The sequence below is a fragment of the Cervus canadensis genome, chromosome 5 (assembly GCF_019320065.1).
Source record: "Cervus canadensis isolate Bull #8, Minnesota chromosome 5, ASM1932006v1, whole genome shotgun sequence".
NCBI classification, from domain to species: domain Eukaryota; kingdom Metazoa; phylum Chordata; class Mammalia; order Artiodactyla; family Cervidae; genus Cervus; species Cervus canadensis.
In genome coordinates, this window is record NC_057390.1 from 47,417,065 (window position 1) to 47,441,766 (window position 24,702).

The 24,702-nt window shown below is 45.3% G+C and overlaps 2 protein-coding genes across 2 annotated transcripts in view; both read right to left on the reverse strand.

Annotated features, from left to right (window-relative positions):
- Positions 1-498: 498 nt before the first annotated feature.
- SLC20A1 (solute carrier family 20 member 1) lies at positions 499-16,293 on the reverse strand. The gene is made up of 11 exons (XM_043468806.1): positions 15,759-16,293; positions 14,640-15,255; positions 14,317-14,457; positions 14,041-14,126; positions 9,016-9,112; positions 6,356-6,475; positions 4,403-4,672; positions 3,726-4,284; positions 2,953-3,138; positions 2,499-2,583; positions 499-1,460 (listed from the first exon to the last, which is right to left on the reverse strand). The coding sequence occupies exons 2-11, from the start codon at positions 14,983-14,985 to the stop codon at positions 1,287-1,289; spliced, it is 2,064 nt and encodes a 687-aa protein (XP_043324741.1). The 5' UTR covers positions 14,986-15,255; positions 15,759-16,293; the 3' UTR covers positions 499-1,286.
- Positions 16,294-17,540: 1,247 nt separating this feature from the next.
- Positions 17,541-24,702, reverse strand: part of CHCHD5 (coiled-coil-helix-coiled-coil-helix domain containing 5) — a 66,065-nt gene continuing 58,903 nt past the window's right edge. Inside the window, exon 5 of the transcript XR_006269441.1 lies at positions 17,541-18,063. The gene's annotated coding sequence lies outside the window, so the exon portion shown is untranslated. The remainder of the gene's footprint in view (positions 18,064-24,702) is intronic.

The window sequence follows — 24,702 nt, forward strand, 5'->3', positions numbered from 1 at the left end:
CACGGCCAGGGATCACATCTATGCACATACCCTCCTCCCCTGGCCGCCCATCAGGCTGGAAGCACGTGTGCCTCCCTGAACAACCAGGGAACTCTCCCAACAGAGAATTTTTTAATGTAGCTAAGCTACACACAACCCTCATTTTAGCCTTCTTCCTAACAGCGATGCTAGAAACAATCTCAACAAGAATCTGATAATAAGATAATCCATCAGAACAGGTAAACTTTGTGGCTATTAAAAACAAGTAGATACATGCTAACGAAATGTCCAAGATGTGCTAGTATTAAAAAAAAAAAAAAAAACAAACCTAGTCTGTTAGAACAGCCCCTGTGGAGTAATGTCATGTATATTCTGGGATCTTAAGAAATGTTTCAGGGAGAAGGGAGCCTGCTGCTAAGGGGCAGTTCTCACTTGCTAAGATACTACATTCTCCTAAGAATGCATGAGGCTAACTGATCTGCAAACAGATGTGTATGAACAAAACCAGCAAGGACAAGGTTTCTAAAAACGGTAGGCTTTTTATTTATTAAGAGGTAGACAGATGAACATGGAAGGCTGGCCCATTTTACTTTGCCTGAAGTTCATATTCCACAGCATTCATCCATCCTGCACTGTCAGAAATCTTAAAGAAATACCCAAGACTGCCAGAAGGATTTTTCTTCCTACTTCTTCTTAGCAAGAATTGTCAATGAACTGCTTGCAAAGAAGGAACTACTAACCTAAATTTTCACCACGTCCTAAGACCCTATTAGACGTTCCCACAGATGCCAAGAGAACCCGCCACTGCCGACTGGTGGGCAGGGTACAAGTGACTATTTCTCTAAGACTACTAGGGAAGCTTGGGTTACGGTGTTTCTTGTTAAGTCCCCGTGCATGTTAGGGCAGAAGCTGGTGAAACCAACAAAGCAGAGCACACTCTGTCAAATGGCTCTGGATGGTTGTTTAAAAAAAAAAAAAGAAAAGAAATCACGTTATCTTCAGAGACAACATTAAAACATAATGCAACTGAAGCCTGATATAAAAAGTAGAGAAATATATACAGGAATTCACAGCCCAGAGGGAAAAGGGACCTCAAGAGGAACCAGTGGAAACCTGGCTATTTTACATAGCTAATTTTGAGACAAGTCATATTTAGCACGAAAGCAGTTACAGCACAAGTAGAGCTTCCCTCCCACAGCTCCCAAACTCGAAAGAGATTCTTTTGTCAGTCTTCGGTAACACTGCAGTCACTCTTCAAAGGAGCAGGAAATGTGTCAGGTGGTCCCAAACATTGACCTGAATTCCCATCACACACAGCCTAACGCTGGGAGGATGATGTATTTGAAGACTGCCATGATGGCAGCGCTAATGACACCCGAAATGGGGACCGTGACGAACCAGGCCATAAAAATGTTGCGGAAGAGTCGCCAGTCGACAGCCTTTTTGGATCGGAGCCAGCCAACGGATACAACAGAGCCCACCTGTGGGAGGAAACCACCAAGGAACTAGTTACTGACGTGCCAGGGTACTGTGCTAAATAAGACTTGTGACCTTATATAGGTGAGGAGCCCCAGACTACCACACTGATCCATGAGAACTGGTTTGTATTAGGAACAAGATGAAGGCCGCATAAAATCCAAGCAATGAATCTGTGGTAACTGGGGCAAAACAGAATAGGAAAAGAAAATTCTCTTTTTCCGAGATGCTGGAACTTAATGAACTATTAATAACAGGGCTTCCCTGGTGGCTCAGATGGTAAAGAATCTGCCTGCAAAGCGGGAGACCTAGGTTTGATCCCTGGGCTGGGAAGATCCCCTGGAGAAGGGAATGGCTACCCACTCTAGTAGTCTTGCCTGGAGAATCCCATGGACAGAGGAGCCTGACAGGCTACAGTCCACGGGGCTGCAGAGTCCGACACAACTGAGCAACTGATACTTTCACTCATATTAAAAACTGCTTTAGTAACAGATTCTTTTTTAGTGTTAGGTTTCCCAAAGATTCTAGAGGGAGGCTGCTATTAGACCTAATAACTAAATCATTTGCATATCTCGCTGGAAGAAAAATGACTCAAAGGCTCCATGATGAACCAACTTAAATTTCCTTAAGAAAGCCAGTTTGTTTCCTTCTCTATAGATATCCTATAGTTATTACTCATCAAGCAACCTTAGGATTCAGGAAGTTTCTCGGTGCTTCAATTCTAAGAGGCTTGGAGTGCATGCTTGCTTTATAAACTGCCCTTCGACAGACCAACAAGCCTCACAGGCTTGCTACCTCAAAAGGGCTTTCACATTTTGGAGGATATAATAAAATATATTATCTGCTTAAATAAAAGAGACACAAGGAATTGCAAAATGGGTCTTTACATTCTTAGTCACTTGTCCTACACTTGTGAACTCTTGAACACTCCCACAGTGTAAAACTTTCTAAACCAAAGTATCAAAGGAAATAAAGAACAAAAAACACCTCTCCACATATCTACTAAAACCATTCAAAAGACACAGTACCCTTTTATCACTTACTTTACAATGTGTCGTGCTGATGGGAAGACCAATATTCGACGCAATTACTACAGTGAGGGCAGATGCCAGCTCAATACTGAAGCCGCTGTGGACACAAATAGATCACTAGTCAAGAATGGAATTTAAATTGTGGTAAATTAGCAAAAGTTCGCACAATCCTGCAGTGCTATCTACCCGACATCTTCAGTTTGTTCTAAACTTCTGAAATCTGCTTTAAATCAGACCATGAGATTCCTCTTCTGGTTTCCAATGTTTAAGGTTTTAAGGTTTTCTGTAAGCCCACTATTAAAAGGCTTGCACTTCTACTTTGAGGAACTTGGTAAACATCAGTATTGGCTCCATAAACACAGATAAAAGCCAAATATACAGTCATTAAGTCTTAGCTCACACATCTTTCTCATATGTTATCTTAAGAACAAGATCATTAGCCTGAGAACCTGCTTTACCAACTTACCTAGAGGGCGTGATGGGTGTCAGATCCTTCCCCATGGTCTGGATGACTCTCCTTCCCCACACCCAGAGACCAATACAGATACCAACACCACCATAGAGCAGAAGCCATATTGGTGTTGCTACTTTTGAGGAAACATCACCAGTGTCATAAACCAGATACAAAGCAACCAGAGGACCAATGGCATTGCTGGAAGAAAAAGAGCAAAGATGACTTTGCAGGCAAAACTACAACTCGGCAAGATCCTATTTGTTAAATGCTTTACTAAGTTTTCTAAAGCAAAGCTTTCATTAGCAAACTGTCTTTCAAGGGAAACAAATGGAACCCCCTGCTCCCAACATACACAGCAGGAGACCGTGAGAGTTCTTCTCAGAGGGAACACGCTACATTTGGTGGCCTGTCTTTCTATAGGCCCATCTGAGGCAAATTTGAATTTCATGAATAGTTTACAAACCACAGAACTAGGATTAATAGCCTACAAACTCATTCTAGGGGCAGTAACTTTTTTTTTTTTTTAGAGGCAGTAACTCTTATCAAAAAACTAGATCCTATCTTGATAAATGGCTTCTCTGTGAAAGATATGTTTATCACCTACAGAAATGGAAACAAGCATTCTTTGTAATCTCTCTGAAGAAATTTTTCTTCCTGTTTTGTACATCAATTGCTCTTATCTCATTCAATCTGCATTATTCAATGTCCCACAAACCGAGCCTTATATAAAAGGATGATGCAGTATAAAAATAGAATGAGCGTGCCAAGAATCCTGACTGACTGACCTGACGTCATTGCCACCATGGGCAAAGGACCCGAAGCAGGCCGTGAGGATCTGCAGGAACTGGAAGAGGAGAGACACTTCTGGCTTGTCCTGGTCGCACCATTCTTCCAGGGAGCTAGTGCTCCCTTTCCTGTCGCTCAGACCCATCTCTGCCTTGACACTCATGTCCATCTCTGACGCTGAGTGAATGTCAGACACAGCATTGCAGTAACTGGTGTAGCTGTCCATTCGAATTCGCTTCTTGCTGTCTGCGTTAGGCCACGTCAGCTTCTCCATCTCTTCACCCTTCTGTTCGCCTTCTTTGGCGCGGAAGGAATCCAGAGGCATGCCACAGATTGCCATGGTGTAGGAAGTGTAACTATTATTGCGCCTCAAGGGTTTGTCACCAGAGTCTCCCATGCAGTCTCCCACCTTGGCAAGATGTAACTTATGCAGGAGCTCTTTGTACAAGCCGGAGTCTTTGTGCACGGTGTGATACTGGTAATGGCCGCTGGAGCTAATCTGGTTACTGACAGCTTGACTAAACTGAACGAGGTTCCCATTTGGCAACTGCACAGCACCTGCCAAGACCAAAAGGTACCAACACTCAATGCCAAGAGCATCCGATCCAAAGAACGAGCCCCCCAGTGGTGCAGGCAACAGGGAAACCCGCCTGTCTCCACCAAGGAGCCCACTCACCGTTCATAGAGCCGTCGATGCTGGTTTCCTCTTTCAGGTCCACACTGGGAAGCCTCTCTCGCTCGGGAGCTTCTTCCAGGTCTCCAAGTTTGAATGAGACTGTCCTCTCCTCCACCACAGCCCTGAGGGGCACGGTGGCTGAGCCCACCTCCGAAACAGGATTCCTTGTTTCAATGTCACTGAGTGACAACTTTGTTTCTTCATGGTCTTCTTTCAAGCTATTCTTTTTTTCCATTAAGGGGCTTTCCGAAGGACTAGACTTGATTTCTCCTAGAAAAGAAGGATAGAAGCATATTTTTCTTTGGTTGTGACCAAACTAACTTGTTCATTTCCCCTTTTCCTCCTCAAAAAAAAAAAAAAAATCCATCTCAAAGTAAGGCCACATGTAAACTTAGGTGAAAATTCGGGATAATTTTTCTGTCTGCTTTATTTGCCACATCTCCTATTTCTCATTTAGGAAGGAACCAGAGATGCAAATGCAGAACATCCTAGTATCAGGGGTTGTAAACTTTATTCAGGGAAGGCCCAGACAGTAAAATCTGGTGGCCCAGTGTCTAAGACTCTGAGCTTCCAATGCAGGGGTCCTGGGTTCGAACCTTGCTCAGAGAACCTGATACATGTGCCATAACTAAGACCCAGTACAGTCAAATGAAAAAAAAAATTCTGAGCGTCCTGCTGATCCCTTCTGTAGTAGGAAGTAACTCAAGTAGGGAGACGTTGACTGGCAACTGAAAAGTAACTGAATTTCATGCATTTTTTAAAAATTTAACAATGAATTTGGCTGCATTGGGCCAGAGTTGCAGTAGGTGATCTGGTTCCCTGACCAGGGATCAAATTCAAGCCTCCTGCGCTGGGAGTGTGGAGTCTTAGTCACTGGGCCACCAGGGAAGTTCTTGCATGTTCTTTTAAAAAAGGAATGGCCTGCAATTTCAGTTCATGAGTTCAAGCAACATGACTCAGCTCAATGCAGGCAACTCAAGGTGACTTGAATTTCTGCCTCTATATAAACAAAGAGAAGTGCCTTATGGTGCTTGATCCCATGATGAGGAGGGAATGTTTTCTGCTTCCGTACCAATGCCCCGGGGGCATTTAGACATCCCAGTCAGGCAACAGCCCAGGATATCAAACCTTAGCAAGATTTGTCTCCTCCCAGCCTGAGGGAAAAACGAGGTCACAAAGGCCTGAAGGACTGAGCTCAGAGCCTCTCAGAGGCTCCTCAGCCCAGCTGTATGACGCAGCATCCTGCTGCTGCCACTGCAGTCCATGCGGCTCTCTGCTGCTTCCAAGAAACAAGTGAAATCACCACCCCAGCATTCACAGATGAGAAGGGCAGAAAAACATGACTTCAAGAGAGCTCAATCAGTGAGCACAGAAATATAAGGTATAGAGACTGATACCAATCAAAACATTCCATATTTGATTCTACTGGAATACTCTGTATCCCTTCATGTGCGCTCCAGTGCTGAGAATTAACCAAATCTAAAGTCAGAGGTACATACGAACCTAGTTCTGAATACTTGAACCTGACTTAAGCTATATATGGTAGTCGTTTTGGTAAATGTTTCCTGTGAAGGTATCTCATACCTTTTATTTTTCATCAGTGAATCCTCATCCTCTCAATTAATGTAGACTACAGCTTCTTTGTATCTATCTAGCATATCACTGACGAGTGATCAAGGTACAGTTAAAAAAAAAAAAGGAACAGTAGATGAACTGCCTAGCCTGTCCGGCAGCCCAAATAAGGTCAAATGTGCCTCGTGACTAGGTCTCAGGTCATATTATGTTAATAAGAACATCTTCTGGACAATAAACCTATATCCCCAAATTTCCATTTAAATGTTTCTGGCTTTACCAACCTATCCAAGTAGAGGATTTTTACAGATGGCCAAACAAACAAACAAAAAGGCAAACACATCATGAGTTAGAATTTTTTTGCTATGATTTGTTACTTACGTTCGATTTTTCTCTTCATCCTTGGACATACAAAGAACCAGACGATAAGGGCACAGAAAACTGCACAGCCCACCGAGATGAGGATGGTACCCCACAGAGGAAGTTTGTCAAAGCCCAGCACTAGGAGATAAAACGGTGCATCTTGAAAACCCCAGGGCAACAGGCCCCATGTAACAACGTGTAAACCCTCCTCTGGGGATTCCGGGGTTCCCATGCCAGCCCATCATCCTTCACTGCTGCTGCCAAGCCTGAGGCCCACAGGCTTTACTGTGCTCCTGGCTAGAGGAATTTGGGAGAAAAATCCCATAGCATCTGAAACCCACAACCGTCTGGCCCACACCAGCTAGACTACCCATCTCCCAAGCTCCTTCACATACTAGGCTTTTTCCTTTCTTTGCTTTGAAGAGTAAAGGATCATTAACACTGAGGATCTGCAACCAACTATGAAGCAAATGGAAGCATTCCACTGCCCAGCCTCCAGCTGGAATAGCTGCACACACCAAATCCATGTGTTATGTTGGCACATGGATTTTAATGTTAAAGAAGGCAAGTACCTCAGTCTTCACTTCTCTCATGCTGATATCATTAGTTCTCTGTGGAAGTTATTACATCCATTGTAAACTAGCTAGAGCAAGATTATCTCTTAGGATGCTTTATCAAACTAAGATACAGAAAACTTGGACATTATCTATCAAAAGATAAGAAAGGTTCAAAGGGCTGTCTTACACAAAAGGAAAACAGTAGGGTAGTAATCACACTAAAAAGTCACATTTAATCAGACTTTTGCCTACTTCTCACATGGCTCAGAGATCATTAACTAGTCACCTGGTTATCACAAGTGCCAACAGGCTCCAAGCCACTAGCCTATATTAATGATAAGGGTAAAGCACCAGAGATCACTATTTAAGCCTAAAAAGATGCTATAATGATCTGTGGTTTATACAAGAATATCTTAGGTACTTGTGACTCTTTTGCTTATTAGGTATTACTTATAAAATGGAAACTATTTTCCCTCAAAGTAATTCATATTTAAAAATCAGATATAAATGGAGGCCCCTTCAAAACTAAAGTTCTGTAGTGACACAATCTTTCCATTTTAACTGTTATCAATCTGAATTATGCAATTAGTCACACAAACTAAAATATACATGAAAATTAATCAATCTATCACAATTTAAATTTGTCTACGTTCCAAGTCAAAAAGTGGAAATGAGACTGGTTTTTCTTGTAAATGATCCACCAAAGGACAAGACAAAAAAATATCCATGTTCCCTTTTCAAAGAATGATTGAAAACTTGAGTTTCTAATTTCATTGAACTATAAGCTGTGCTGCTACCACATGCAACATGAGTGCTTAGAGCCTCATGGAGAATTTAGTTTGACATGAAGAGCCCAAATTAAAGCAGATTGGAAATGCAGCATGCAAGCTTTTCTTTGCCTCTATTATTTGTTAAGGAGTCTGGTAACCCCTAATAAGATCAATAGTCTCATAAAGTTGTCCAATTTCTTTCCTGATTATTCCAAGAATAGAGACAAGGTTAAAAACACTTCACTAAAAAAAAAAAATACTTCACTAAATCAAACCAACTTTGTAAAGCAGTTATCCTTCAATTAATAATAAATATTTTAAAAAGTTAAAAGAAAAAATACTTCACTCACTCCATTTTTGGTCAGTGACTTATTACTTCAGTGAGATTTATGAAGCAAGTTACACTCCATTAGTCAGATATGAAATCAACTTAGTGGGCCATAATGAGCATTTTTAAAAAAGAGTATTTGTAATTGTGAGCACACAGAATAAGGATAAGTAGCTTCAAGATACCATTCCAGTTATCTTTTCCCCAAACTTCGTCTCTATAAGCACACTCTGTCCTAGCAGCAATGCACAATGTCTTTCTCCCAACGAGTCACAACAGTCTGAGCCAATGAGTCAGAGGCCATATAACCAAATGAACCCAAGAGTGAAACTGACTAATCAAGGCATAAGACTTTGTCTGACAAGTTACAGGTTATCCATTTTTTCAGAGGCTAAATTGAACATGTATCATCCTAATTTAATCCGTGCTTTGCCTTTGTACCAACATAAAGGTAACATTTCAAGCTTTATATTCTCACAAATATTTTTCCTCTTAGCTGCATCAATTCTTCTTCCAAGTGCACACAGAGCAGGTGTTAAACATCCCAACTCTTCTTATTCAAGCAGATTCAGGGAGTAAATTTAGGACTTAGAAAACAAAGCAGCTCCAACTGGGAGAGAAAAATGAGAATATCCAGCAAACCAGTCATAAACGACTGATATTTCGAAGACAACATATAACTAATGACTCTTCGGCAGTCAGAAGTTGAGGTTAACATCAATTCCAGGTATTTTTAGCACAGGTAGGAGAGAGGGAGGGATAAGATCAAATTATCGGTGGATCCTGTGAAGACTAAAGAGTAAAGGTCTGTAGTGATTTAGAATCTGAGCAGGTCTCTTTGGTTGAAAAACTATCTAGGTTAAACTCAGCGTACACTAGCCTGCAGCCTTCTGAAATGGGCGCAGGCCAGTCACCTTCTAGTAGATTTCAGCCCTGTAAAGCAAAAAGGGGTAAATTGGGCATTTAATGCAAGTTTTAGAAACAACTTTAAATTCACATTTAAATATTCTGATGTGTACTTACATGGTGCTCCAGTGTACATGATGGAAAAGAGGTTGATTCCAATCGTGCAGGCATAGAACACTGGCAAAGCTCGCAACCCATTAGGAACTGGATCTGCCTGTAAAATGATCATTATCATAAAGATCAAGACCTTAAAAGCTGTAAAAAGTTAACCCATTTCCACAGAACCTTATCAAAGGGCAGCTCCAGGAATTACAGTACCAGCCAGTAACTCTCTCCATGGTAGTCTGAGGACAAATGGTCTTTTCCTACATTGCTCCTGGAAGTCCCCCTACCAAGGCTGATCTACATCTATCTGAATTTGTGTTTGATTTTATGTTTGGGGGGTTGGTCGGGGTTTTTCTTGTTGCTGTTATTCTCCCCTGAAGAAGGGGATGGCAACCCACTCCAGTACTCTTGCCTAAAAACCCCATGGACAGAGGAACCTGGTGGGCTACAGTCCATGGGGTCGAAAAGAGTTGGACAGGACTGAGCAACTGATCACATTAACAAGGCTACCTATTACGGATGACTAGTGATGTCCTGGACGGTCAGTTTCAACTTCCAGTCCTCTAAGGCAGTGGTCCCCAACCTTTGTGGCACCAGGGATGGGTTTCATGGAAGACAACCGCTCACCTCATGTGTGGCCCAGTTCGTAACAGGGGGGTGGGGACCAAGGCTCTAAGGTACCTTATGTCCAGATAAAACTCTGAGCACACACCTGAAGATGTATTCTACATTTGTGAGAGGTCAAAAAACAGACTGAGTTATTACAACATCTCTTACCTGACTTTATACCTGCAATGACTTCTCAAATATAAAACATGTAGAATATACTAGCGACAACCATCTTATCTAGACATTTGATAAATAAGCCACAACTAATGATTTACCAAAGTGCTAAGATAAAAATCAATCATATACGAGGTCATCTCATTCAGACTGTGTGCCAAGCACCAATTCAGGCACGAAAATATGGGAGTGAATGAGATGAAAGTCTCTGCTCTCACAGAGCTGACGTTGACATTCTAACACAAGATGATGCTCTGAAGAAAAAGAAGGGGAAGGAGATGGAAGGAGGAGCACACTTTTAATTTTCGGGGAGGGGGTAGTCCAAAGACTGTTATTGGAGCCAAGACACAGATGTATTACGTCAACAAGCCATAAAGCCATGTAGCCAGGTACACACCCAAGTGGAGAAACAGGAGCTAGAGAATAAGCTATCTGGAAGGCAGAATGTCCCAGAGACATCAGCAAATACAGAGACCCTGAAGCAAATGCTTGAATTATCTTGAGGAACAGCAAGGAGGCCGGTGTGACTGGAAACAAGAGCACAGGGCTTCCCTGGCGGCACCTCTTTGCAACCCCATGGACTGTAACCTGCCGGGCTCCTCTGTCCACTGGATTTTTCAGGCGAAAATACTGGAGTGAGTTGCCATTTCCTCCTCCAGGGGATCTTCCCAACCCAGGGGCTGAACCTGCATCTCCTGCACTGCAGGCAGATTCTTCACTCGCTGAGCCATCAGCAAATCCCTGGTGGCGCAGTTAAGAATCTAGCTGTCAATACAAGGGACACGGGTTCAATCCCTGGTTCCTAGAAGATCCCACAGGCCTAGGAGCAAGTAAGTATGTGTACCACAACTACTAAGCCTGTGCTCTAGAGCCTGGAAGCAACAACTACTAAGCCCATGTCCCACAACTAATGAAGTCCAAGTGCCTAGACCCGGTGCCCTGCAACAAGAAGTCACCCCCAATGAGAGGTTCACGCACAGCAACGAAGACCCAACATAGCCAAAAATAAATTCTAAGGAAAAAAAAGAGCACTTCTTAACACATGGGAAGGCTAAACCTCAAAGATGTTGTCAGCCTAAAGGTTTAATGCTATGTTAGATCCAATGGAAAATCTTGGAGAGGTAGAGACAAGGAAAAGACTCATCAATAATACATGGGAAGACTGAGTTAATGGCTTAAAATTAAGGAACCAGAAAGCAGAGGTGCGATTCCCAATCAGCAGAGATGATGGGCCCTGATGAAAACCACCTGAGCATCAGCTCGCCAATCTGCAGTCTAAAAGAATGCTACAGATAAGGAAACTGACAAAATAAAAAGAGCCAATAAAACCTAAGCACCCCTGAGCCACTCAATGTGGGCCCCACCCCCAGGGTAGTAAGGATATGAACCTGAGCTGTGTATACCTTTTTCAAGAATAATCTATGGTTTTAAGAAATTCTCCAAGGAACTTAAGACTCCCCCTGCTCCACACCCACATCAAAATCCATGAGGGTTCCAGACATTATGTAGGGGCTTCTCTTCCTCCCTTCTGCTACCTCCAAACTCCACTCAACCACTCCCCTGAGGTAACCAGGGCTGTTTTATGAGAATGTTTACCAACATCTGACTCATCTAAACACACACTTAAAACTTTACCTCGAAGTAAACATCTCATCACCTAGCTATATGGGGTGGGAAAGGAAGTGGGGGTGGTCTTCCCAACTCATTTTCAACCAGGATAGTTCTTTTTTTATACACTGGACATGTCTGAAAAGATGCCCTAGATAGATTTAACATGATTTCTGACAGAAGGGAGGAACACTGAAAGACCCATTTTCTTTGACTGGAATTTAAACACTCAACAGGAAGGCTTCTTTACTCTATCCCTTGTTTATTGTCCCAGTCCTTAACTTTCACTCTGCTCTTCCCTACAAGGCTAACCAACACCCTCAGAACATTCAGAAGACTGAAAATGTCTAAAAGCCCTTTTAATGTTATTAATTTCCGAAACAGAATTCTTAGTTGAAAAGTATCTTAATGGTCAAATATTTAGATTTTAACAGCCAGGACCATTCTAAAGATGTTTTCTTGAGATGTTTTAAGTCTAACAGTAACCAGAAATAGTCAGTCTTATCACCTAAAAATCTATCTCTTATTGGTAGATTAGAAACAAGGGCATGTGCCTGCCCCTGGGGAGGGGGAGGTTGTGCCAGTGTCGATTCTCCAAGTTCATCCTGAGTAGTTTTAAATGCAATTCCAGTCATTCTTGATCATGTTCATCCTCATACCCCATGAGGAATATATAGTTTACAAGTTAATATAGCTAACTTAAGCTCTCAAGTACTGAGGGTAAAAATACCTGGCATGTGTTCCCCAAATGAGAGGTATGAGCAGCTGAAAATCCCACTCTGCACCTGAGAGCATGACCATTTCTACTCCAGAAAAGAAATCTATTTTGGTTTGAGACACACAAAGCCTCAGCAGAATCAAAAGAATCAGACCAGTGTAAAACCTTTATGTGCAAAGCCTTCCCTGGTGGCCCAGTGGGGTGCCAATGAAGGAGACATGGGTTCGATCCCTGGTCTGGGAAGATCCCACGTGCCAGAGGGAGCAACTGGGCCTGTGCACCACAACTGAGTTTGTGCTCTAGAGCCCAGGAGCCCCAGTGGGAGAGGCCATGGCAAAGAGGGGCCCTCACACTGCAACTGGAGAAAGGCCCTCACACCTGCAAAGACCCAGCACAGCCAAAGATAAATAAAACTATGGAAAAAAAACTTTTATGAGCAGGAATTCCTAACAGGGGGTTCTATTAATTCTCCTGCGTTCTGATCCCTGGCTAAGTTGCCCTCAAACTGAGGCATCCTATTATATTCTACAGAAGTGGGGAGTGGGAGGGTAGGCGCAAATCATTACCTGCTTCCTTAATAAGACAATTTTTACTCTCAAATTATACCAAGCTATAGAGGTTTCAAGTTTTCAAAGTATTACATTGCTATCTTTTGCCAGACTCAGGCCATGGTAAACAGATTAGTGAGTCACTTTATACCAATCATAGAATTTCCATAGAAAGTAGAAATCCTCCCAAGAGAAGCTTAGAACTAGACCAAACAAATGGCTCAGTACATTCTTACCACTTGGGATTAAGCTACCTGTCTCCTTTCACTTAGATTTCTTCAGTTTAGAAGAATTTAAGAACTTACAATAGACTATTAAAGTCATTCACCTCAGAAAAAGGACAAGTTTGTTTACTGAGAAAAAAAATGCATTTATTTTTACTGTAACTCAGTCCAATAACATCCCTTGTTGTCTACATTTATTTTGGAGCCAGCATCAGACTTCATGATAAAAGAAATGCTATCGGGTCCCTCAAAAGGGATTTTCAAAGGGACAGGAAATTAAATGGCTATCTGAAATTTTTCTGCCAACTAAATAGACTTTTGTGATTTTTACCTTTCTTGGTTCCTTTTTACCTATTCTGAGATATTAAAGTCACGTCACTGTGAGAGGTATGAGTCCCCACCATGAAGTTCATAAACTGGTTTCAATAATCAACACTACAAAGATAATTAGGTAGGGACCCAAACTATTCCATTTTAACTGGCAGTTAAGAAAAAGCCACCTGGGGCACTCAAGCTTACAGTTCAAACTGGCCTGAGATAGAGCAGCAGATGGGCTTGTGGACACAGCGGGGGGAGAAGGGGAAGCTGGGACGAATTGAGAAAGTAGCACTGACATACATAAACTACCACGTGTAAAACAGCTAGTGGGATGCTGCTGTGTGACACAGGGAGCCCTAGGCTAGTGCTCTGTGATGACCTGGGGGTGGGGAGGTCTGATTCAGGCTCGAGGAGGAGATACATGTAACACTTACGGCTGATTCAAGTTGTTGTACAGATGAAACCAACATGACACTGTAAAGCAATTATCCTCAAATAAAAAAAAAAAGGTGGGTCTGCCTATGATGGTGGTTTAAAGTAGTAACCTGCATACAGCTAAACAAAGCCACGCCAAATACATTAATTTTTTTCTGCTTTCAATCTCTCCAATTTCTTGGCACCCCTTAGTGTTCATTCAATTTCTCCTTTCCAAATGCCTTCTTGGGTATTGAAAACTTTCTTCTTTCAAAGAAGTTAGGTACAAAACAATGTTTTTAACTCTCCAAGGTCACACTCCTACACACCCATCACAATTGTAAAAATGCTATCGGTTTGAATACCACTGAATGTGACCTACTCCAGGTCATGTGGGGGGTGGGGGTGGGGGGAGAAAGATTACCTTACGGAGGATGAATGCACGAACCAGGAAGAATAAAATCCCAGACATAATACCAGAAAGCAGAGGAGAGACGAACCAAGACAACACTGGAATAGAACACATTAAGAGAAACATCAACTAATGAAAATCAGAAACCCAAACACTCCTCCCTCTCAGTCCTCCTTTTTCAAAACTTTAATCCATCCCTCCAACTTGACACCATCTACTTACTCCCACACAAAACGCCTCCTCCTTGTGGTAACACGACAATAAAAAGATATTTAGAATGAAACGTACCAATTTTTATTAGTTCAGACCACTTGACACCTTCCTGCCCCTTTGCCACCAAGGAGAAACCAATGGTTGCACCGACGATGCAATGGGTTCCAGAAATGGGCAGCTTCAAGAAAGAAGCCACTAGTTGCCATACCGCAGAACCTGAAAACACGTCAAGTCTGATTAAGACACAAGGCAGAATTCCAGTAATGTACGCAGCGCATGTCACTGAACGTAACCATCTGAAAAGCTTCAGAACACAAGAATGGAACTACCCATGATGAGAATTCGCTCACCCACCAAGAGGACAATCGGGGCGGAGGCGGTGGTGGTAGAGAACTCACCAAACATCGCACTGACGGAGCCGGCCATCAGCAGCACCTGGGTCGAGTTGTACATCTCCACGTCAATTAAGCCCTTCCTGATCGTCTCGCTCACTTTGGCCCCCAGGAGGACAGAGCCCACTGTCTCAAAGATACTAGCTAAGATGCAAGCTTGCTTGAGGGTCACTACACCTGATCCCACGGCTGTACCAAACGAATTTGCTACATCATTGGCTCCCACGGAGAATGCCAGGACGAACGCAATAATAAAACCCAGGATGAGCATCCATAGGTAGTTCACTGACGGACTAGAAGCGGCAGTAGCAGCAATAGCAGTGGTAATGAGCGGAGCCACGGTCGTTGCCATTCTCTAGAGTAGTGGTTCTTGAATGAATCAGAGAATTACTGAGCGGTGTTCGAGATGTGTAAACAGAATATGAGGTATCAAAAATGCTATAATAAATAATATATATTACATAAAATTAAATACTGTAAACTACGGCACAGAAACCGAGCTGGGGAGTTACTGCTATACGCTGCGTATGGGCATCTGTTGTCTGGGGTTTCTTTGGTTCTGGAGGGCTAGGAACACGGAGCAGAATTCCATGGCGGAGAAGAGAAAGGACGCAAGTTCATCCTGGAAGGAGGAAGGGAGAGGAATAACAATAGCAGTGGGCCCTTGGGGGCTGGTCCCGCACTCCACGCCGACCCACTGGGACTAGGGGGCCCCGGCCGGACCCGCCATCCGCGATCCGCTGTCCCCCGACCCGGAGAGAACGGGTCGGGCACGTGGCGCCGGGGACCACCTCCGCCAGCGCGCGCCCGGCCCGGCCCCCGAGCAGCCGGCCCGCGCGCGCCCTCCCCACGAAAACCGGAAAAGGGCCGTTCCCGCGCGCGCGCGCGCCACCAGGGGACCGCCAAAAAGGCCCGCGGGCGGGCAGGCGAACGAGCGAACGAACGAACAGACGGGCGGGCAGGCGGGCGGGGCGGGGTGGGGTGGGATGGGGAAGCGGTCAGCGACGAAAGCAGAACCCCACTGCGCCACCGGCGCCGGCCCAACCGGCCAACCCCAGTGCCGCCGCGCCCACACTGGGCCCCGGGGAGAAGAAAGAGCCTTTCCAAGGTGGCGCCTCCACTCACCAAAGAAAACGAGGAGCCGAACGGGAGGCGAGGTCCAGGCGGAGGGCTAGAACCACGGACGCACGCACCTTCTATCGAAGAGCACACGACGTGGGGCGGAGGCTCTGGGGATGGCTCCACGGGGCTGGCGACCGACCCTGGAAGCAGCCGCTGGCGCCTCAGCAGCGGAGAAGAGAAAGCACGCAGCGCGCGCCGGCAGCCATCACTCTGGCAGCGCACGCCGCTAGCCCCTACTTATAGCCGGCGCCGCGCCCCGCGTGACCCGCCGCGCCTCGCGCCGGCCAGGAGCCCCACCCCCGGGATGACGCAGACCCCGCCAGCCCGGCCGGATGAGCCAGACGGCGGCGCTCATAGGTCGGCCCGGCGCTGTGGTCACGCCCCCAGAGGAGAGCTTGTCCACGTGGGGAGGGCCAGCCCCTTCCCTGCGGCCTTGCCTCTGCGTCTTGGCACCGCCTGGAGTCAGCGGCGGAGGCCGCTGGGGACCCTCACCCGGTCCCTGGAGGTCGTCAAGCGAGGCTTATAGATAGAGGCCGCGACCGAGGTCATAGTTCCTTCCTCGCGATCCCAGTATTACGGAGTTGTCCGAGCCCCGATCCACACTTCAGCGCACTTGTAACTTGCTGCATCGGGAGGCCACACCTGGTCAGGTTCCCTCCCTCAGGTCATCCTGGTGACGCTGCGGGGGAGCTCGCGCCCTGGGGCTCCGGATCCGGTCCAGGCACGTTGTCGCACCTGTGACTTGCCCTTGGCCAGACAGGCACTGTCCCTAGCCCGGGGAGGGAGAGGGCTCACGTGGTCGCTTTACTCCCGCAGTCATGCACTTGGGTGAAAACAGTACTGCTGCGGAGTCACGAGAACCAGGTTGTCTCCCAGTTATGGCGCAGAGCCACAGGGTGGCTGTGGGTCATTAATTTCCCCGCGGCAGACCGTTTTCTGCGCCGGGGCTGAGGTGCCTGGGGAAGGACTCCTCTCCGGATTCAAATCCTGATTCTTGTTGCTGCAGTGTGTCACCTTGAGCGACTTTCAAATCTCTTGTGTAATCGGGAATGTAAATTGTTAACAATTACACCTACCTGGTAGCGGGAATTAAACGAGTTAACGAGTGTGAATGGAACTAGAACTCTGTAGGTGTTCGGTGAATGCTAATTTCCGTTTTGGGGTTTCCGTGCATATTCCTGGTTTCTGATGTAGAAAAGGATGTCTGAGGTGTTCTCTTCGGACCACCGGAAACTTTCCTGTTTTGAGGTAAATTGATTTCTGGTGCCCTTACATGGTATATATAATGTAGTATTGACATTAATAAGATTTACTTTGCACATTTGGGGGCATTTCATTATTCGGCCTAAGATCAAGACTAACCACTCATGCCGGGGGAGATTAAGGTCGTGGTCTCTTGTCAGAGTTTGTAGTGAGATTAAAGAATTCCCAACAGAAATATTTACCAGGCTTAGAATGTTCTGGAGCCCTCCTGGCCTTTAGCCATCTCTAGCAGCTGGGCACTGAATAGCAGTAACAAAGACATTGTAAATCATTGCTATGTCTGGCTCATCTATGGAGGCTTAAAACTCCACCTGAGTTTCCTCTGACCTACCTAGAAAATCTGGTGGCGTTTTACCAGTAACTTACAAAGTTCTGAGTCCCAGGGTCGTGGCCAAAAAAAGGAAGCGGGCAATGTCAGGGAGCACTGACCCTGGAGTGCAAATCTGATGTAATTCTGGCACCTTAAATTGTACACCTCTCTCCGCCTTTACTTTGTTGCAAGGTTATGAAAAAATAAAGGACTGACATGTTACAGGTCTTTAGTGTTCTGTCATTTAAAACAGTAATTTCCAAAGCAAGTTATTAAGGCAGTTACCTAGAACTTTCCCTGGTATGTGTTTGTTTTTCATTCTGCCCATGGACATACTTTGCCAGTCTGTGGTACTAGCCCTTTAAGTTGGCAAACACTTGCTGGACAACCTCTGCTGAAGGCGGTGGGGCAGCCATGGTGAATATCCAGCAAGCTGAGAGCACAAGCCAAGCCCCTTGGGGGGATTTGAGGAGAGCGCTCGGGCAAAGATTCAGGCAATTCCCCTTGCGATGCATGTGAATTCTGTGAGCATCTTCAGGCTGTAGAAGGACTATACCCTTCTTCAGGACAGCATTCACAGCGCCTCTGCTAATGGGGCTGTCAGGAGAGGTGGGGGTTGGGGTGGGTCCTGGCCATCTCACCTGGAGAGAGGATCAGTAGGGTGTAGCCCGTAAGAGACTTGGACTTCTCTTGGCTGAAATGCCTCATCCTCTCATGGGGAGGAGAGGTAGGATTCTGTGGAGAGAAGTTTCAGGGCCTTGAAATGGAAAAATAGAGGAGGTATGAGGATCACCAATTCACAAACAAATGGCACTGGTTCTGACCTTATGGCTGAACACAGGAAAGAGGGCAGAGATCCCAAGGATAATGTTTCTGTCAGAATAAAGGTGCGCTCTTGGACCCTAGCAAGGACATTTGGTCTAGTGGTTAAATGTGTAGACAGTTAACCCGAGCTACCTGCTCTGCTACTCACTAGTCGCTTGACCAGGGACAAGTACCTTCTATACCTCTGTTTCCTTATCTGTATAGTGCTTCCAGGTGGCACTAGTGGTAAAGAACCTGCCTGCTAATGCAGGAGACACAAGAGATGTGGGTTCAGTCCCTGGTTTGGGAAGATCCTCTGGAGGAGGGCATGGCAACTCACTCCAGTATTCTTGCTTGAAGAATCCCATGGACAGAGGAGCCTAACGGGCTACGGTCCATAGGGTCGCACAGTGGAGAGGTTGAGAGTTGCTACTTCATAGGGTTGTTGTGAGGACTCAATCAAGGTATGTAAAGTCATTAGAAAGGATGTCTAATCCATGGCTAGTTCAATCTCCGCACTCTTAATGTAACAAATAGGGACTTCCCTGATGGTCCAGTAGCTAAGTCTCCATACTCCCAAGGCAGGGGGCCTGGGTTCAATCCATGGTCAGGGAACTAGATCCCACACATCACAACTAGAAAATCCTAAATGCCATAACTAAGACCTGGAACAACCAAATAAATTAATAAAAGAAAAAATTCAACAACTAGCTGAAGGCCTACTGTGCAGAGCTCATGTTTAAAGAGATGTGTGTGTCACGTGTCAGAGCTGTCATTCAAGCCAAGCTCTTTCCGACTTCTCCCACTGCTGATAAAGAATGAGGGTGGAAGGGAAACAGTCTTGTGGACACAGTAGGGGAAGGAGAGGGTAGGATGAATTGAGAGAGTACCATGGAAACATATACATTACCATCTATAAAATAGATAGCCAGTGGGAATTTGCTGTATGACGCAGGGGCTCAAACCCTATGACAACCTAGAAGGTGAGATGGGGTGGGAGGTGGGAGGGAGCTTCAAGAGGGAGGAGACATGTACACTTAACGACTGATTTCTGTTGATGTATGGCAGAAACCAGCACAACATTGTGGAGCGGTTATCCTCCAATTGGGCTTCCCTGGTGGCTCAGATGGTAAAGAATCTGCCTGCAATGTAGGAGATACGGGTTCAATCCCAGGGTCCAGAATATCCCCAGGGGAAGGCATGGCAGCCCACTCCAGTATTCTTGCCTGTAGAATTCCATGGATAGGAGCCTGATGGGCTACAGTCCATGGGGTCGCAAAGAGTCGTACACAACTGAGCAACTAACACAAACTAACATGACTGATCGACTAACATTTTCACTATCTTCCAATTAAAAATAATTTTTTTTTTTAAAAAAAGAATAAAAGAACTTAAATGTGGAAAAAAAAGAATGGGACCCATGAGAAACTGGGTCCACTGCCAGGAACCTGAGGATGGCAAGATGGGGTATGGTATGTGGCAGGTGAATGGGCTTGCTGGCTTAGGAATAAGAAGCCTAGGCCTGGCCCAGACTCTGACCACCCCCAGGATCTTTGGTGAATCCCTGCCACAGAGCCCAGGAGCTTAAGGATCTGTCACCCACCCTCACTTCCAAAAGAACTGCATAAGGCAGCCTGCTGAGTGCCACTGAACACCAGCTTGGGCACTGTGGGTTAGGAGTTCTCTTGGAGATGATTCCCTCTCTCACTGACTCCACATGAGTGGAGTTGAACTGTTGAGAGCCGGGAAATCTGACTCACCAGCCCCACCAGATGTGCAGAGGCACAGACAAAAGGAAGAGGCAAGGCCCCTTGTGTACTCTCTGAGCTCAGAGAGACTTGCAGTCTGAGGTCACCATTCACTGGGCAGGAAGGAAGCATCTAGGAAATGATCTGCTCAGAGGAGGGGGGAACTGCAGTAGAGGATGGGAGCACTGTGGAGCCAGGCCCTGGTCCAAGGCAGTTTCAGAGACCATTCATTCCGTTCATTAGGACTTGGATGGGGCATGGGGGAGGGAAGGGGGAGATATCCAGGAAAGAGAGAGTGGGAGCCTTAGGGTAAAGGAAAACCACCCCCTCCCTACTCGCCACTCCCCTCGGCTTGGCTGCAGTCACAGATGAGTGAAGTTGTAGTAGTACCTACACTTTTTACTCAAAGCCAGTCACCCTATCAAGAGCTCTTCGTGCTTTATCTCACATGATGCTCCAGTAAAACTCTCTTGATGTATTTTTACCTTAATTTCTCTTTTTTTTAACTTCTTTCATTTTTGAGAGAGCAATCTTCACCTACTACTACACCATCTTGATCACTCTTATGCTCTTTTTGGTAATATTTATTTTTATTTATTTATTTGGCTGCATCAGACCTTGGTTGTGGCATTCAAGCCTCTTAGTTCCAGCATGTGGGATCTAGTTCCCTGACCAGGGATCGAACCCTGGGCCCCCTGCACGGGGAGGACGGAGTCTTAGGCACTGGACCAACAGGGAAGTCCTCTTTTACCTTATTTTACAAAGAAACTGAGACACAGAGAATGAAGCAACAGTTAAACAAGAACTCCACAAACTTGGGAGTCTAAGTTTTCCCCGGCTGTCAGTTAAGTGCAGAGGTAAATAGGATGCCTTGAGGTAGTAACTCTTCTTTGCACTTAAGTTAATGTATTTACTTCCCCTTTCTTTCCTCTTTATTTTCACTAACTCTGTTGCTTTTACAGCCTGTATTTTAAGCCTCTTCCAACCCTGTTAGAAGAGAAGAAGGCAGTTTTAGGAGACCTGACTTCAAGATTGCTCCCCTTTAATAGGAAGCTGCTGCATAGCACAGGGAGCTCAGCTCCATGCTCTGTGATGACCTAAAGGGGTGGGTTGGGGGTGGTGGGAGGGAGGCTCAAGAGAGGGGTGATATATATATATTTACAGCTGATTCACACTGTTGTACAGCTGAAACCAACACAACATTGTAAAGTAATTATACTCCAATTAAAAAATAAATTTAAAAGTAAAATAAAATTTTAAAAAAGATTGCCCCCGCCCTTTCCCCAGAGTAAGAAGAGGCACATGTTCTTCCCAGAAATAAAGTTGATACAGTGGCCTGACCTTATCTTAGAGTTACTGAAAACCCTGTTCCCTGAAGTCTGAAGACTTCTCAAGAAAGAAAACCAGGCAGTTCCCTGGTGGCCTAGTTGTTAGGATTCCAGGCTTTCACTGCTGTGACCCTAGTCACTTCCTCCAGAAATAGGTTCAAAACAATGAGTCAAGTATGGACCACACATCACCATCCTCACCACTACTCTCCCACCTGCTCTGCGTGTGGCTGGCCTCTGTCTTCAAACATTTCCTCATTCCCCCCATCCAACAGCACTGACCACCCAGTATCCGCGGCTCTGCCCTGACAAGGTCCAGGGAAAGTTCCAGACAGAGAGGGGAGGTAGGGAAAGAGTGCTTTCAAGCACCTGCACAGCCAGGCTCTGATGTGGAGACTCACTGGTTGAGAATGGCCTCAAACCAGCAACTCACAGCAATAAAGAGCTGGATTTTAGTCGTCGGGGAAACAGGTCAGTCTGTTCCTCTGCCAACACAAGGGGTGGGGGACCGGTCCACCCACTCTAGATTTTTATGTGTCTCCTTCCTGACTGCTCCCGCCCCGGTCTCTTCCCTTTGGTTTTGAGTTCACACACTTGGGCAAGATGCGGCATACAACCCAGACAGAGGGGGCAGAAAAACACAGTTCTTAGAGCTTGAAATGATCCCGAAACAAGCTTCTGGACAGCCAGGTGTGCCTGCACACTTCTTCAGTAATGCCTGTCCGGGGACCTCAACCAGGACTCTGTTTTCCCCAAGACCCAACTTTCTCATCTCTTGCCAGGAAAGCAGGGAAGAGAGGCAACTTGCTGGAAACTCAGGAGCTGTGTGTAATGATGCTCCATGGCAGAAGGGGAAAGAGGTCAGCCCCTCGCCACCGCCGCCAGGGACATGTGGCTTCAGTCTGAGAGAGTGAGTGGGCAACAGGATGTGAGTCATCCATAGGGCATCGCCGTCCCACAGACTGGGTAGCTAGTAATGGTCTCAGTCACTCTGCTGCTCCCCCAACTCCCCATCATTTCACTCAGGCAACAAATAGTCTAGCGAGGATCTGGCAGAGCAACAAGACTGACCAGAGCCTTTGCCCTCACAAAACACAAACTGCTTCTCACACCCAGAATTTTACACTGAGTACCGGCCCTGAACACAGCAGTCAAAGTCGACTTTCCACCCACCTCAGTGGCTATACTGACCCACACAGTTCATCATCCAGGTCACTCTTATTTATCATTATGCTTGAAAGCAAACATTTACAGAGCAGTGGAGGCTGTCCCCTGCTCTCCATGGGCACCCCCCAAACCGACTCAGGGACCCTCAATCACCTAATCCCCTCAGCAAGAGAAACTGCTCCAAGAAGAGCAACTCCCCCCACCCCGCCCCCAACTCCCAGGGCTCCATGGGTGAAGCTAGAGAAAAAGCTGGTCCTTAGACCAGTAACAAGGGAGCTGGCAGAATCTCAGACCTGCCCAGACCTGTAGAATCAGAGTCGGCATTTTTTTTTTTAAATTTTATTCCCTGGTGGTCTAGTCATCCAGACGTCATGCTCCCAATTCAGGGGGCCTGGGTTTGTTCAATCACTGATCAGGGAACTAGATCCACATGCCACAACTAAGACCTGGTGCAGCCAAATAAATAAATATTAAAAAGAAATTTATTACAGCACAGTTGATTTACCATGTGTTGATTTCCGCTGAACAGCAAAGTGATTCAGTTATGTGTGTGTGTGTGTGTGTTTCATATTATTTTCTATTATGGTTTACCACAGGTTATTGAATATAGTTCCCTGTGCTATACAGTAGAAACTTCTTGTTTATCCATTCTATATATAATAGTTTGCATCTGTTAATTCCAAACTCCCATTCCTTCCCTCACCCACACCCCCCTTGGCAACCACAAATCTGTTCTCTATGTAGAATCTGCATTTTAACAAGGTCCCTGTGGAACTCATAGGCACCTTACATTTTAAGTAGCAGTTATAAGAAGAATAATGACTTGTTATCTGGAAAGTTTAGAAAACAATATGATAGTACCTTCTTCTTCAGTCAGAAGTTGAAAAGCCACTACTGTTTCATAAGCCTGATTTTCCTCAGCAAGCACTCAGACCATTTTAGCTAAGGAGGACTTCACAGCTTCTGAGGTCAGACTATATGGAATGAGCATCCCACTGTACCATTTTCATGCTGTGACCTTGGGCAAATTCTCTTACTTCTCGCTGCCTCACATTTCTCTTCTGTACAGTGAAGATAATAGAGCTGTTCTCAGGATTAAATGAGCTTCCATTCTGGCTCAGCGGTAGAGAATCTACCTGCCAATGCAGAAGACACGGGCTCGATCCCTTGGTCAGGAAGACCCCCTGGAGAAGGAAATTACAACCCACTCCAGTATTCTCGCCTGGAGAATCCCATGGCAGACTGTAGTCCATGGGGTCACAAAAAATTTCGAACATGATTTAGCAACTAAACACACACACACACACACACACACACACACACACACACACACACACACACACACACACACACAGAGGATTAAAAATAAAGTGCTTGGCGTGTACCTGGCATTTAGCCAGCATGAAATACGCTTGGATACTAATTGGATTTGGGTGTCCCCCAGTTTTCTATACACTCCACTTACCATCTGTTAGGATGAAATGTTTCTGGAGTTGGTGGTCTCATCCATTATGCACAGATACTTCGCAGTTTTCTATAAGTGACTTTATTTCTGGAGGCAACCTACTGTTACCCCCTCCCCCAAATATATTCATTTCAGGACTGTCCATTTCATTTATTCCATCCCCACCATCTGCAGGGAATTGAACTTTTCTGCTGTGACTTTGGATAACGCCTCTGATGATGATTTATGAAAACTTTGAATGTGTATGAAGAAGCTGAAGTTGAACGGTTCTGTGAAGACCTACGAGACCTTTTAGAACTAACACCAAAAAAGATGTTCTTTTCATTATAGGGGACTGGGATGCAAAAGTACGAAGTCAAGAAACACCTGGAGTAACAGGCAAATTTGGCCTTGGAATACAGAATGAAGCAGGGCAAAAGCTAATAGAGTTTTGCCAAGAGAATGCACTGGTCATAGCAAACACCTTCTTCCAACAACCAAGAGAAGACTCTCCACATGGACATCACCAGATGGCCAACACCAAAATCAGATTGATTATATTCTTTGCAGCCAAAGGTGGAGAAACTCTATACAGTCAGCAAAAAAAGCTGACTGTGGCTCAGATCATGAACTCCTTATTGCCAAATTCAAACTTAAATTGAAGAAAGTGGGGGAAACCACTAGATCATTCAGGCATGACCTAAATCAAATCCTTTATGATTATACAGTGGAAGTGAGAAATAGATTTAAGGGACTAGATCTGATAGAGTGCCTGATGAACTATGCACAGAGGTTTGTGACACTGTACAGGAGACAGGGAGCAAGACCATCCCCAAGAAAAAGAAATGCAAAAAAGCAAAATGGCTGTCTGAGGAGGCCTTAC

Coding starts and splice junctions, on each gene's coding strand:
- SLC20A1 (XM_043468806.1), bottom strand. CDS start 14,985: ATGGCAACGACCGTGGCTCCGCTCATTACCACTGCTATTGCTGCTACT. Junction 3,139..3,725: donor CATGGTGGCAATGACGTCAG/GTCAGTCAGTCA, acceptor TTTTTCTTCCAG/CAATGCCATTGGTCCTCTGG. Junction 1,461..2,498: donor TCAGCACGACACATTGTAAA/GTAAGTGATAAA, acceptor TTCCTCCCACAG/GTGGGCTCTGTTGTATCCGT.